General features: G+C 41.2%; 1 protein-coding gene across 5 annotated transcripts in view; it reads left to right on the forward strand.

Annotated features, from left to right (window-relative positions):
* Nucleotides 1-15,986, forward strand: part of TENM1 (teneurin transmembrane protein 1) — a 324,284-nt gene that overhangs the window by 291,324 nt on the left and 16,974 nt on the right. For all 5 annotated transcript variants that reach the window (XM_039348752.1, XM_039348748.1, XM_039348751.1 and 2 more), the window contains exons 23-25: nucleotides 3,876-4,242; nucleotides 8,671-9,181; nucleotides 14,803-14,975. In XM_039348752.1, coding sequence (XP_039204686.1) covers nucleotides 3,876-4,242; nucleotides 8,671-9,181; nucleotides 14,803-14,975 — 1,051 coding nt within the window. The remainder of the gene's footprint in view (nucleotides 1-3,875; nucleotides 4,243-8,670; nucleotides 9,182-14,802; nucleotides 14,976-15,986) is intronic.

Genomic DNA, 15,986 nt, shown 5'->3' on the forward strand with positions numbered 1-15,986 from the left:
GGGCAGGATGCTAGTTTAAACTTGATAATTTTGTAAACTAGGGAAAACACAAGAAGCCTGAGTTTCTATTGCGTTGAATTGTAGTTGTTACTGAATTACTGAATACATTTCCAGTTCTTGCTGAAGCGAGCAAAAAATAAATAAATGAGGAAGACTTTTGCCCCCAACAGATCTTTACACTTGCCAAAGCTTCCAGATTCTTATGACCAACAGCTCCGGAATGTGTGCAATCAAATTCATATGGCATTACTCTTGTGCGGCTGTGTGATTTGAAAATATCTGACGCTGCTGATGTTCAGAAAGAAAAGTTTCATCAGGGCTGATTTGCAATTCAATCAACCTCTCCTGTCACTCTTCACAACAGGCTGTGGTCTGGGTTGTTCCTTGGAGTTGGCAGCAAACTCTCTCTCCCCCATCCCCTTTCTACATCTGAATCACTTGTCAAACACATTACACCAAATAACACACAGTTAATAAGTGCTGAATGTTGCTGGAGCCACAAATTACATTATAATAACTCAAGCCCGTTGTTGACCTATTTAAGGAGCATAAAGTGTGCAGATAAATGTCTAAATTTGCATCAAGTTATGAGCCAGCAACTGAGTTTTACAAACAACACTTTCCCTTCCGCAAAAATCTGCCAAGGGCTTTACTTAGCCATGTTACGAAATGCATCTGAACTTTGAAAAACATTGTTGTTTTTTTTTCTCTAGAATGACATTTCTGCAAATAAAAGGACTCTTTTGGTTGAAAGAGAGGATAAGACACCACTGGAGTTGAAGGGGAATAAAATATTTTGGTCCTGTTTGCCAGTTCCTCTATTCTTGCAGTGTAGTCTGCTCTGTTGTTGTTGTTAGTTGCGAAGTTGTGTCCAACCCATCGCGACCCCATGGACAATGTTCCTCCAAACTTTCCTGTCCTCTACCATCTTCTGGAGTCCATTTAAGCTCACACCTACTGTTCAGTGACTCCATCCAGCCACCTCATTCTGTGTCGTTCCTTTCTTCTATTGCCCTCAATCTTTCCCAGCATCAGGCTCTTCTCCAGTGAGTCCTTCCTTCTCATTAGGTGGCCAAAACACTTGAGTTTCAACTTCAGGATCTAGCCTTCTAAAGAGCAGTCGGGGTTGATCTCCTCTAGGACTGGCCAGTTTGATCGCCTTGCAATCCAGGGGACTCGCAGGAGTCTTCTCCAGCACCATAGTTCAAAGGCCTCAATTCTTTGGCGCTACGCCTTCCTTATGGTCCAACTTTCACAGCCAAATCTTCTCTGAGGAACCTGTAAATTTTCAGAAAGGAATTTCGAGGGCAACTCCCCCACTTCATCCATGGGATCATAAGGTTTGCTAGGTTGCATCCAGCAATCTGAACCACGCCTGCTCATAAGCAGACTGCATGAAATGAAAAATGAAAGAAAATATCCCTACTGCCCCTGGGATTTTGTGGGTGGCAAAAAAATCTTGCAATGTGCATTTAAGCAAAATGTATGCTTCATGGTTAATACTGGGTAGGAAGATGAAGGTTGTTTATTTCATATTTAGAAGGAATGTGACTAGGATCCTACCAGCTCTGCTTCTTCCCACCTGCAGCATTTGAAGAGTTCTGTTTTTGTGCCTATAATAATTACGCTGCTTTCAAGCTGTGATTACCAGCAAGTATTCCTTAAGCTACCTTTTGGATAAGAACTTGATGGCACTTTTAAACTAGCATGCCTGTGTAACTAAGAGATTAAGGGCCTCAAAGCCACCAGAGACCATGAGTTCAAGTCCCGCCTTAGCCATGAAAACCAGCTGGGTGGCTTTGGGCTAGTCATTCTCTCTCAGCTCAACTCACCTCACAAGGTTGTTTTTGTGGGGAAAATTGGAGGAGGAAGCTGTATTGGATTTGTCTGTCGCCTTGAGTTATTTGTAAAAATAATAATGGTGGGAAAGAAAAAGAAAGAAAGAAAGAAAGAAAGAAAGAAAGAAAGAAAGAAAGAAAGAAAGAAAGAAAGAAAGAAAGAAAGAAAGAAAGAAAGAGGGAGGGAGGGAGAGGGAGGGAGGAAGAAGGAAGGAAGGAAGGAAGGAAGGAAGGAAGGAAGGAAGGAAGGAAGGAAGGAAGGAAGGAAGGAAGGAAAATTGGCTAATCCTTAAAGAGGGATTAAAACCAAACAAACAGTCAAGCAGAAAACAATACCCAATCATGGAATTACGAAGACAAAACTACCAACTCTGGCAAGACAAGCTCCTCGGAGCAAACCCCACTCTCACTTCAACTGATGATGTTACCTAGTCAGGTAATGAAACATCTGCAAACATGTTTCAAATCCTAACCCTAACCATCACTGACATAGACATTAGCACTGTGAGGATGCACAGGAATAATACAGAGGAACCTGTAATGGTCACCAAAAATTGGTCACATTAGGCTACAGAGTCACCTGTTGCCAATCCCTCCTCTAGTGAACCACCTACACTGACTTTGAGAAAGAGAGAGGGAGAGAGGGAGAGAGAGAGAGAGAGAGAGAGAGAGAGAGAGAGAGAGAGAACATCAACCATCCTTCTAGATCAATTGCATTGTCCACTCTTTCTTTCTGATAAGCAGATGCCCTTAATGATGGATTCAAATCTGTCATTCTATAACTGAAGGACTGATTTTAAAAAGGGGATATTATCAGAACTCTCAAATGTTCTATTTCGGATCCCTTCCACCATGCAAAAATAATAAGAGGTTAGCTTCCTGATGCTTGTTTATCCACCTTTTAAGGCTAGTCAACACGGCCTGTGACAATTTGACAGGAGGCGTATGTGACTGATCCTGTCAGCTAGGATTTGGGTTTTGCTTACATGAGTTGTTCACGAGATAATAATGTCCCCATTTTAATGGAGAATGCTGTGGGACTGACTATGGCATGCTTGGCTATCCAATGAAAACTGTCAACTGGTCTTCTGTATTTTGAGGTATATAATAGGAAAAAAAGATATTGAAAATGCCCTTTCGTATGAAAACAACTTTCATCCCAAAACTTACTTAGAATATAAATGGAATTACAGTTTAGCACTCACATTTATTTGCATACTCTTCTTCAACAGCTACATAATAGACAGGAAATATGAACCAAAATCTGAACTGGACAACAATACACTAGAGTTAATGTGGTAAATTAATTGCAGCACTGAATTTTGGAATGGCACTGAAGGGCTCCCTAAGCAGTTTTAAACCTAACTTTCTTAGTCTCCTTTTTTATAAGATATACGAACTTAACAGCGGGCAACATTTTGACTTAGATTCTCCCTAAAAATGCTTTGGAGAGCTCGGCAATCTGAATGTAGCCTGTGTTTGCAACTCTTTAAAGCAGCTACACCTTTCCCAGGAACAAAACAAAACAAAAAAATCTGATACTAAGAATTACAGTTCAGGATCATAATTGCTCCTCTCCAAGCTTTGAAATTAAATCCAAGGCATTCCACAGTCCTGGTAAGTACATACATATCATCTTGGAAAATAGATGGGTTGAAGAAATTGTTTTTTTCTTATGGAAACATTACATTATTTCCGGTACTCTCTTGAACTCCAGGACCACTCAATCTTAGGGAGCACTTCTGGATGAGAGAAAAGGGTTCCCCCCCCCCAGACAAATTACAAAAACTCTTTCCTGAAACACCTCATGCCATGAATCAGTCCGAAGTCTGCAACAATACGTAAATATGTAACCATTAGGACCCTGTTTGCTGTAGTCTATTGCAATTGCTAAACAACTTAATTGTCTACTTAAAAACGTCTATCCATAGCTGCTTAAAGAATAAATGAATGAACTAGAAGGCAACATAATTCTTTTGTTTCAAAAAAAAAGTGTAAGAAGCATTTGAATATCTTTTATTCCTCTTCACACTGCAGGTTCGCTTAGAATGGCCATCAGATCTTGCTGTCAACCCTCTTGACAACTCATTATATGTGCTGGACAACAACATCGTCCTGCAAATTTCTCAGAACAGGCGGGTTCGCATCATTGCGGGCCGCCCAATTCACTGCCAAGTTCCGGGTGTTGACCACGTGCTGGTCAGCAAAGTGGCCATCCATTCCACCCTTGAATCAGCCCGTGCTGTTGGCGTCTCTCACAGCGGTGTGTTGTACATTGCCGAGACAGATGAAAGGAAGATCAACCGCATCCAGCAGGTCACAACCAATGGAGAGATCTCTGTCATTGCTGGAGCACCGACAGATTGTGATTGTAAGATTGATCCCAACTGTGATTGCTTCTCAGGCAAGTGGTGATTGAATTCCCCTGCCCCCGATTTAAGTGATGATTTAAATGATGGTTTATTGCATAAGTAGGTTGCACCCATAGGGGTGTGATGGAATGTTGTCCAGATTCCCAGGAGGGAAGGGGTGCATTCTGGAGGAGCAAAAGACCATATCGTTCAGGGAGAAAGAAGGTGAAAAGGATTCCTCCCTAACAGTTCCCAGAGTTTATGTTTTATGGTGCAAGTAGTCTACTTTAGTTTGGTAAAATTTCTGTCTGTGAGTGAGGAACAGTAAAGGAAACTCACAAATGAAGGCAAATATGCGTGCCCCAGAGTAATGTTGCAGGATCCAATCCAAGTCAGTCACTGGAACCAGAGGTTTAGTCTTCTGAGCTTTTGGACTTGTGCTGGAGCCCATCCTCAGGGACCTTCTCTCTTCTTCTTTTTCTACTGTCACATTCCAGTAACCACAAAAGAAACAATGAAACTCTTTTAAGCAGTTTTCTTTATTCAGTCTTGGTCAGTCACTGGGATGAGAAGTTAAATCTTCTGAGCTTTTGGACTTGTGCTGGAGCCCATCCTCAGGGAATTTTTCTTCTTCTTCTTCTTCTTCTTCTTCTTCTTCTTCTTCTTCTTCTTCTTCTTCTTCTTCTTCTTCTTCTTCTTCTTCTTCTTCTTCTTCTTCTTCTTCTTCTTTTTCTTCTTCTCCTTCTTCTTCTTCTTCTTCTTCTTCTGCTTCTTCTTCTGCTTCTTCTTCTTCTCCTCCTCCTCCTTCTCCTTCTTCTTCTTCTGCTTCTCTTCCTCCTCTTCCTACTCCTCTTCCTCTTCCTCCTCCTCCTCCTCCTCCTCCTCCTCCTCTTCCTCCTCCTCCTCCTCTTCTTCTTCTTCTTCTTCTTCTTCTTCTTCTTCTTCTTCTTCTTCTTCTTCTTCTTCTTTCTTCTTCTTCTTCTTCTTCTTCTTCTTCTTCTTCTTCTTCTTCTTCTTCTTCTTCTTCTTCTTCTTCTTCTTCTTCTTCTTCTTCTTCTTCTTCTTCTTCTTCTTCTTCTTCTTCTTCTTCTTCTTCTTCTTCTTCTTCTGTCACATTCCAATAGAGAGAAGTTCCCTGCGGATGGGCTCCAGCACAAGTCCAAAAGCTCAGAAAATTTAACCTCTCATCCCAGTGACCGACCAAGACTGAATAAAGGAAACTGCTTAGAAGAGTTTCACTGTGTCTTTCTTGATTTTCGAAGCCTGACAATGGAATCCCTTTGCTTGAAAGATGGGCATTGGAGTTCTCCAAATGTATTCTAATCTCCTCCCTGAATGTTAAATTTGTTTTTTGTGCCAGCGTGAGCCTCACTTTGGAATGATGGAAGCCCTCTGTCCAGGAGCAAACATCCCATTTTGAAACTGGGATGCTTGAAAACAAAACAATTAAGTTCTCACAAAATCATGACCATATATTCAATTTTGCTGTTTGGAGAATGTGAGCTTTCACCCCTCCAAGTCTCTCTATTTACTCTCTGAATCCAAATGTTGCTCCTGTGTTTCTAGGGTTAGAAAGGACAGTTGTATTACCAATATTAATGTGGACTTCAACTCCTCTGGGTGGTGCTTTGCCCGGTAGAAGGGCAGAGTTCACATGCTTTAAAAACAAGGTAGTGTGATGGGATGAATGACATTATCTTAATTGCAAAATTTGGCTATTTTTTTAGAAATGAAATAATTAGTCAGCTTGAGGATTGCTAGCATACTGATTCTTCTGTGTCAATGCAATGGTCCTGCTCTGTAGGAGAAGAGATAGAGCAACTGTGTTCCATTATCAATAGGTGGTATAAGGACTCCAGCCTTGGACTAGTAGTCCTCCAAACGTCCCTTCTAGCCCTATGAGTCTATGATTCGGTGATTTTATAATTCAGGTGATGAGGGAGACCCAGTCTGTTAATGTGATTAACAATTCTGTGGTGGAACCACTAGCTGAGGGAGAGTGAGCCCACACAGGGGAAGTTCAAAAACATTCCTCAAAAACATTTGAGTCCATTCAGGAGAGGAAATATTTAAGATCAAATCCTTAGATCTGTATTTGCTGTTTCCCAAAGGAAGACAGACAGTCTGGTAAGATCAACAACAAAGAAACCTATATAGAAATAGAGCCCTCTTAAGGCCAGATGGATGGCAAATAAATTTAATAAATAATAATAATAATGAACATTTAGTCCATTCTTGGAGTGTTCTGTTTGCTTGCACCTGACAAATTGAGAGTGGTTGGGAAGAATTAACCCATTGATACCAATTGGAATTCTCCATATATATATTTTTTGCAATTTTACAATGTTTTATATTTTTAAAAAAAAAATAATAATCTTAAATTATTCTGCTTTAAATGCTTAATTTTATTAAATTGTACATCACCCAGAGCGCCTCTCTTGAGAGAGAGGTGATGGTTAAGAAGTGTGATAGATAAACAAACATCAACTATGATACATATCTAAACTTCCTATTCATATTAGTCTAAACCAGAGATCTCAAATGAAATACATTTTAGCCCATCTTGGTTCTTGTCACTTGCAGCATAAAAGGATTTTGATTCAACATGTCATCGCATTTCTGGATGAGAGTGTAATGCTGCCAACGTAATGATTTCTGCTGTGATTGTCACTGCGTTTTTGTCAGTTTGGAATGTACAAGTTTCCAGAACAGCAGGGTTATGCATGCAGCTCTCATCAACCAAAGTTGGATATAATAATAAATCACAGTACAATCATTTTGTCTGGAGCTTACCATGAATCCTATATTACCCATTTCTGGGTTATTGTTCCATGGAGATCAAACTATTGTGGCATGTTTTAAGGATCGTTTGAAAAATCCCTGGCTCGCCATTATGTGGGAACGCAACCAAGAGCTAAATGAACTTAGGAAAATATTTCCCAATACTAAAAATATTTAAAAACTGGAACATAGTGATGGACAACCCTCTTCTTTGGAGCTGCTCAAGTGGGCTAGAGACAACTTGATTTGAAGGTTCTATTCAATGGTGACAATGTTTTTTTTTTTCCAACATTGACTCCATAAAGTAGTATTTCTTAACCTTGGCAACTTTAACCTGGCTTGTTGGGGAATTTTGGGGGTTGAAGTCCACATATCTTAAGGTTGCCAAGGCTGAGAAACACTGCAATAAAGTATCAAACAGGAGATCACTACTATTCAATTATATATTCTGAGAATTGTTCCCTGGTGGCTATAAATTTTTGGAAGAAAATATTAGAGTATTTAAGAACAGACTAGACATTCACTTGTCTGAGACAGTATACAGTAGGTTCTCCTGCCTGAGCAGGGGGCTGGACTAGAAGACCTCCAAGGTCCCTTCCAGCTCTATTCTATTCTGATGCTTTTGTCAATCATAACAGTATTGACAGTTGAAGGTCACCTCACTTTTTCAGCCTGTCATAAGGTCATCTGCATTAAGGTCCATGGAGAGTCTCCATCTTCCAGGTCATCATTGTCCCAAAGGTGCTTTCAAAAAGGCCACTGGACGTCCTTGATTTTTTTTTTCCCCCTTGAAAATCTTTCGCTTCTCATCCAAGAAGCTTCTTCAGTTCAGAACTGAAGAAGCTTCTTGGATGAAAAGCGAAACATTTTTAAGGGGGGGAAAAAAAACCAAGAAGGTCCAGGTGCCTTTTAGAAAGCACCTTTGGGATAATTTGCATTTAATCAGAATAGAGCTGAAAGGGACCTTGGAGGTCTTCTAGTCCAACCCCCTGCTCCAGCAAGATACAATTTGAGACAAATGCCTATCCAGTCTCTTCTTAAAAGCCTCCAATGATGAAGCACCCACGACTTCTGGAGGCAAACTGTTCCACTGGTTTAATTGCTCTCACTGTTAGGAAGTTTCTCCTTAATTCCAGGTTTATTTTATTTTATTTATTTTATTTTTAAAACTTATAAGCCGCCCCACTCCCGAAGGACTCTGGGCGGCTAACAATAAAAAACACATAAAACATAACAAAACAACAATACAAAAACAATCATCCAGGGGTAAGGTTTTATAAACCCCAGGCCTGCCGGAAAAGCCAGGTCTTAAGTAGCTTACGGAAGACCAACAGGTTGGGAGCGGTCCTAATCTCCGGGGGGAGCTTATTCCAAAGCGTGGGCGCCATCACAGAGAAGGCCCTCCTCCGCGGCCCCGCCAAATGTCACTGCTTGGCCGACGGGGCCTGAAGGAGGCCCAGCCTGTGGGATCTAACTGGATGTAGGGAACTATGAGGTTGCTTCTCTCCTTGATTAGTTTCCAACCATTGTTTCTTGTCCTGCCCTCTGGTGCTTTGGTGACTAGTTTGACCTCCTCTTCTTGGTGGCAGCCTCTCAACTACTGGAATACTGCTCTCATCTCATCCCTAGTCTTTCTTTATTTTGACTAGCTAGCCATTGCAGATTTGCACGGTCGACATTGTTTTCTTCCTATTCTCCAGGTGATGGTGGATACGCTAAAGACGCCAAGCTCAAAGCTCCATCTTCCCTTGCTGTGTCTCCTGATGGCACTTTGTACATCGCTGACCTTGGGAACATCCGCATCCGTGCTGTTAGGCAAAATAAGCCTCATCTCAATGATGCCAATATTTATGAGATAGCCTCTCCAGCTGATCAAGAACTGTATCAGTTCACGAACAATGGAACTCACTTGCACACCCTCAATCTGATTACGAGAGACTTTCTGTATAACTTCACGTATAACGGGGAAGGTGAACTTGGCACCATTACCAGCAACAATGGTCACTCAGTACATATACGAAGGGACGCCAGTGGCTTACCTCTCTGGATGGTGATGCCTGGAGGGCAGGTATACTGGTTGACCATCAGTAGCAATGGCATTCTCAAAAGAGTCTATGCTCAGGGCTACAATTTAGCCCTAATGACCTATCCTGGCACCACTGGACTTCTTGCCACCAAAAGCAATGAGTATGGATGGACAACAGTTTATGAGTAAGTAAACTCTTAAACATTTTTACCCAACCATTGAAAAACAACTGCTTAGCCTAGAAAATTATTTTCCCCTCATTCCACTATCAAAAATCCATCTTGTCCATAGTACTTCCCAGTTTGCAAAGTACGTGATATCACGTATTAGAGCCATTTTGTTTCTTTCCCTATAAACTGTTTCACTTTTCATCCAACAAAAATTGGGGTTTAAAGAAACGTGGTGGTGTAGTGGTTAGGATGTGGTATTGCAGGCTGACTCTGCCGACTGCGAGGAGTTCGATTCTGTCCAACTCAAGGTTGACTCAGCCTTCCATGCTTCTGGAGACCTAGATTGTTGGAGACAATATGCTGACTCTTTAAAGCACTTAGAGAGGGCTGTAAAGCACTACGAAGCAGTATATGTCTAAGTGTTATTGCTATTAATGTATTAATTCAGAAATCTTAAAACACCTTGACTGGGTTTATTAGTCACATTCAACCTTGCGGAGGAATTCATCCATTCCAAAAAGTTGATTTGATTGAGATTAGGTGCGCCTGCACACCTAATCAAAAACCTCAGTTTTATGTCAGATATACAATACAATAGTTACTTGTTCATTTATTTATAAGATCTATATGCCCCCCCCCATCAGCTTTATATTTGTCTCAGGAAATGCAACTGTTATTTATTTATGTATGCATTTATTTATTTATAAGATTTATATAGATACCCATTTTATACAATGTAATCCTGGGCAGTGCACAGCAAACACAAATAATATACGAGTCTAAATAGACTAAATAGACTTTTTATCAAATAGTCTGTCGAAGCCAATTTTGCTGACTGCTTACACCAAGGGTAGGCAACCTTGGCTCTTTTATGACTCGTGGACTTCAGCTTCCAGGATTCCTGAGCCAGCCATGCTGAGGGGAAAGGGAGAGGTTTCCAAGCTCAGCCATGCTGGCTCAGGAATTCTGGGAGTTGAAGTCCACGAGTCATAAAAGAGCCAATGTTGCCTACCCCTGCTCTTAATCTTTGTCCTAGGATAGGGATAGGCAACCTTGGCTCTTTTATGACTGGTGGACTTCAACTCCCAGAATTCCTGAGCCAGCCATGCTGAGGGGAAAGGGAGAGGTTTCCAAGCTGAGTTGAAGTCCATGAGTCATAAAAGAGCCAAAGTTGCCTACCCCTGGCTTACACCCATCATATTCTTCTCATGGATAGGTAGGATCAAGCCAAAATAGCAAAATCAATGGGAGGGATCAGTTTGGTTACAAAAGGGCAGATTAATTTATAGTTTGTGTTTTACATTTTATTTATTTTAAAATCTTGTCCTCAAGGTGCAAGATGACCAGGAATGATTGCTCTTTTTTTTTTTTAAAGAGCTAACAGAACATTGGAAATGATTAGACCAAACCTATTCAGTGAAATCTGTTGCTGAGGCTGAACTTTAATTTAGATACCAATAGAAGAGAATATCTGTAGCTCAGGGCTGAACTGTGGAGTCCTTGTCGCTCTCTGAGCTTGGTGGTTTTCTTGCAGACATTCCATGACCCAACTAGGTAACATCATCAGTGCTAATGAGAGTGGGATTTGCTCCCAATTTATTTACGATAGCTTGTCCTTGATTAAGCTATTGTTTACTGCTTGATTGTTGTCTGATATTAACTCTGGGTTAATTCCTGTTTGTGTGTGTGTTGGCTGGTAGCAAGCAGGTGTTCTGGTTTTTGTTGTTTTCTTCTTAGCTTTTTATTTCTCTCTTTTTATAACGTGTAAATGTTGTTTATCTCTGTGTGCCTGTCGATGGCTGTTTTGTCTGAATAACAGAGTTGGAAGGGACCGTGGAGGACTTCTACTCCAGCCCCCCCGCCGCCCAAGCAGGAGACCTTTGACATGGTCACTTTCCCCTAAAGTTCTCACAACTTCAGTCCCCTCCGTCATTTCATCTCTCTTAGTAAAAATTCCTCAGAAAATTGAATGCCAAGCTTCCAGGTATTCCCTAGCTTTTTTGGGTGTAACATGGTCCAGATGAAACTATGGTTAAGTCTGTCCGTGCGTTATGAAATTAAGGAGTTTTCCTTAATTTCCCTGCCTATCTGTCCTACCTAGTGGCTGTAATAGTCTTCATACTATGTGTTGTAAATGATTTCTGGTTGTTGTTTTTTTCTTGGTCTACTGGTCTTATGATTTATTCAACGTGTTTTGGAGGGCTTTAGTCAGTTTGTGTGCTACAGTGATGCCGTGTGGTTGCAATAATCTTGGTTGTTTTTGAGATGTTTTTGATGTATGATAGTGTTATCCTTTTCATATCTCGTGTTAGTTGTTGAACAGTCAGTTATTTTTTGATAAGTTGTATGGGTACTCATTTTGGGTGTCATCCTGAGACCCTGAATCCCAGGCTGCTTTTTCTCTCTCTTGATGGCTTGTCTTGATCCTTTCATGAGTCAGTGGACATAATTTCCAACAAGATTCTAATCTGCTGCAACTAGCTGGTTCTATGCTCAAGGGTGTCACATGGACCTACAAACATCCTTGAAAACAATGGTACAAAAGGTGTCCTAGAGATTCCACGTGGTTCCGTGGAACCTTCCCAGATGAAATGGGACCAAATGTTTGTCCTTTCTGATACATTGGGATGGAGATGGTTTTTAAGAGGTGAAATGGGTGCCTTAAGCCCTGCAGTTGCCTACGGCGTCTATCACAATGTCCTTCAAAAATTCCAAATCTTTTCCCAAAACAAACCCTATCCCTAATTATTCTTATAGTGCATTTCCACATAAGCCAAGGATGAAACAGTTCTTTGAGCCAAACAGTGTTGCATAGTGTCATGGTTCCGATAGATGAGACCAGAAAAATCAGAACTCCAAGCAAGAGGTTTCCCTAAATCAGGGGTCCTCAGCCTTGGCAACTTTAAGACTTGTGGACTTCAACTCCCAGAATTCCTCAGGCAGCAAAGCTGGGAGTTGAAGTCCACAAGTCTTAAAGTTGCCAAGGTTGAGAACCCCTGCACTAAAGAACATATTTAATGGCTACATAGTATCTACAGGATCAAAAGTGAAACCAAGACTGAAGTTCCCTCCCAAAGGTTACAATGTTACAAAGTTGAACTTCCAACCCCAGTTGTTGTTGTTGTTGTTAGTTGCGAAGTCATGTCCAACCCATTGCGACCCCATGGACAATGTTCCTCCAGGCATTCCTGTCCTCTACCATCTTCTGGAGTCCATTTAAGCTCACGCCTACTGCTTCAGTGACTCCATCCAGCCACCTCATTCTCTGTCATCCCGTTCTTCTCTTGCCCTCCATCTTTCCCAGCATCGGGCTCTTCTCCACTGAGTCCTTCCTTCTCATTCGGGGGCCAAAGTACTTGAGTTTCAACTTCAGGATCTGGCTTTCTAAAGAGCAGTCAGGGTTGATCTCTTCTAGGACTGACCGGTTTGAACGCCTTGAATCACATTCCCCAATAATCTACTTTGGCGGTCTTTCTAATAGAAGCTTCAGCCCGCCAAAACACAAGCAGCAATGACCTTGGTTCCCACAGGACAATTTATTGTTTTGTCTAAGCTTAAAAGTGTACATACATCCCCCCTCCCAGTTCTGCGGCAATCGAAAACAAAGTAGAAATGGGTTTAGCCAGTTTTGTTTGCAGCGTTGACACATACTCAGCGGCATGGCTTAGACAGCCTCTGACTCAAAGGGACTCATCTCTTCACGGATAAATGAGCACAGAGTGGGAAGGGAATTGCACGGAATTGCCTGATCTACCTTCTGGCCTGGTTATCAAGGTATCAGCTCTTCTGATCAGCTCCTGGCAGACCAGCAAATACTTGAATCCCCAGTGAAAAAAGCTGCTTTGGCAGCCTGGCTTTAAACCAACAGGATATGAGGGGAGGGGGGGAAATCTGAACAGCTGGAAATGGACAGCTGGATTTCCCATCAGGAGGCACAGAAGAGCTGTCATCACTTCTCATCGGTGCTGTGAAGCCTTAGCTAGAAGACATAAACCATGCTAGTAGCACACCCTAGACATGTAGCTCTGGTGGGTCCACAAGGCTACAATTCATAAATCTGGACACTTCTGCTCCTGGGCATTGTCTAAAACCTTCAATATGTTTCTCACAGCATTTTGAACTCTGAGCCATTCAAGATAGCAAACGTTAAACATTTCAGGGAGAAGAATCCTTTTGCTTTTAAATTCCCTTTTTCTTAATACAGAGCGGCCTCTTGTGGCATCTCTGTGTTACATCAAACTCAGGCTGGAAAACCAAGGCTTACTGTGCTGTTATTTGGTAGTTGTAAATTCACCATCATTATTTTTGAATTACCTTTATGTACATGGTTGCCTCCTCCCCAATGGGCTAAGCAAGTTGGCTTATAAAACAAGGCATAAGAAGTGCCAATAAAATCTTGAAAGTTGAAACAAGGGTGTGTTAAATCTAAAATGAATTAGCCCACAATGAGAAAGGACTCTTTAAAAAAAACAAAATCTTAAAGTACAGTACTTTCAGTCGAATGCAGCCCCTGGAACCCCATAATCTTATTTATGAAGAGAGGTGCCAGGGATGAAAAATCTCTTGAGCCAAACAGTGTCGTGCACATTTTCCGAAAGCAAAGATGAACTGTTGTAAGTTGAAGACTACCTGTATTGCTGTGGCTTTTAACATTGTCATGATTACGTAGGTGGGCCTATGTGCCCACCTAGACTTATAAGCATCTAAGGAAAAAAAAACACTGAAAGCTTCCTTTGGAAAAATCTTTCTCTGGCTACAAAGAAATATAAAATTAAGCTGGGATGCTAGGGAGGAAATAAAAGCTTTGTTTTCCAAAAGTGTTGGTTTTGCAGTTGGCTCCACCAGCTGTGAAAAGCCTCCACAGGGCAACTCTTTTCCTGGGAATGCAGAGTGACTTCTTAATCACTGTCAAGAGTAGCCGTTCTACATATGGGGCACGTTTTGAGCCAGCTCTTCAGCCAAAACAGGATCCCGAAGCAGCTTGTAATGTCTTTTGGAAAGCAAAAGGCTTTATTATTGCAGGCAGCAGGCAGCTGAAAACAGCAGGTAAGTAAGTGGAAATGCTATGAGTTCACTCTGGGCTAGCCAATCCAGACTCTTCTGATAGCTAGGGAAAGAATGGGTTGCTTTTGAGCAAAATTATCACTGGATGGCTCTCAAAAAGAGAACAAATGCTGATTCATACCAGAATCTTGTCTGTCGGTCTCTATCTCTATTCCTCTGTTGATGAACATAATAAAATGTTCTTGATATGGGTAGACCTCCCTCCTTCTATTCTTCTTCCCTTCCTTCTATTTTTCCTTCCTTCCTCAATCCCTCTCTCTCTCTCTCTCTCTCTCTCTCTCTCTCTCTTTCTTTCTTTCTTTCTATTTTTCCTTCCTTCCATTTGTCTTCTCTTCCTTCTTTCTATTCTTGCTTACTTAATTCTTCCCCCTCTCTTTCATCCATTCCTCTTACCTTCCTTCTTTCTATTTTCTCCCTTCCTTCCTTCCTTCCTTCCTTCCTTCCTTCCTTCCTTCCTCCCTCCCTCCCTCCCTCCCATCCATTCCTCTTCCGTCCCTTCTTTCTATTTTCCCTTTCTTCCTTCCTTCCTTCCTTCCATATTTCATTTACCCGTGTTCTTTTTATTTTCCTAGGTATGATTCCGATGGTCATTTAACCAATGCAACTTTCCCCACTGGGGAAGTCAGCAGTTTCCATAGTGATATTGAAAAACTGATGAGAATAGAAATTGATGCTTCAAATAGGGAAAATGTGATTACAGCAACTAACTTTTCAGCTACCTCAACTATTTATACTTTAAAACAAGGTAGGCAAAATGCATCCTGGTTGTTGTTGTTGTTTCCGTGTTTGATCTCATAGTTTTAACGTTCTTCTGAATATGTTTTTCGAAGACCTACACCAAAGCGAGGTAGCTCATTATATTGGCTCCTACAGGTTACTCAAAAGATCTGATCGAGCAAGTTCTGAATAATAAGATGACAACTATAAGAAGCCTTGAGATCAGAAGCTGGGGTTTTTTTCCTTTACACAATGAGCATAATCCAGTCAACTTATTCTCTCCAGTGAGAGAACCAAGTTGTGTATCACTAAAACTGGCCTCCTTGGAAACTAACTGTGATGACATCATTTTTAAAACAAAAGACATAGAACGTTATGGACCACCAGCCTATTCTTTGTCCCAGATAAACCGAACAAGAGAATGAATAATAAATTTATGAACAGCAATAGAATACAGAAGTAGGTCATAGGGTAGCTGTAATGTAATATCATTGAATGCCACAAACTAACCTAATACCAAACCCAGAGACTATATTTTAACTTGGTTGGAGCCGACTAATACGGGGTAATTCAATAAACTATGTTTAAACCATTCTTGGCTTAGCATTTGAACCACCACACCAGTTGGGACCCCCTTGGCATTTGCTGACTGCTTTGCGTTTTCTCTTATGAAATATAGCTTTACTGTTGTCAGACCCCACACGGCTGCCAAGATCCAATCAGCAAGGATCCCATAAACTTTGGTGAAGTGCCCTTTAATGATAAACTAGCGGATTTCCAGGCCTGCCTGCCTTGCTTATTTTATTCACTTGCTTATTTATTATTTATTTATGGGCTTTGTCGACTGCCATAGGACTCTAGGTGGCTACATAATTTACACGTAGAACCCGATGCAAGTCACTATAATAATTAATTAGAACAGTAATGTAATTAAATCTCAGCTTAAATGAAGGCTAAAAGTAATAAGCTAAATGTCTTGAATATAGCAACACTGCTTATAATTAATCCCCAAAGGCTTTCTGCATCAGCCATGTTTCAG

This window comes from Crotalus tigris, unplaced genomic scaffold (genome assembly GCF_016545835.1).
Source record: "Crotalus tigris isolate CLP2741 ecotype Arizona unplaced genomic scaffold, ASM1654583v1 scf7180000018172.2679963, whole genome shotgun sequence".
Lineage (NCBI taxonomy): Eukaryota > Metazoa > Chordata > Lepidosauria > Squamata > Viperidae > Crotalus > Crotalus tigris.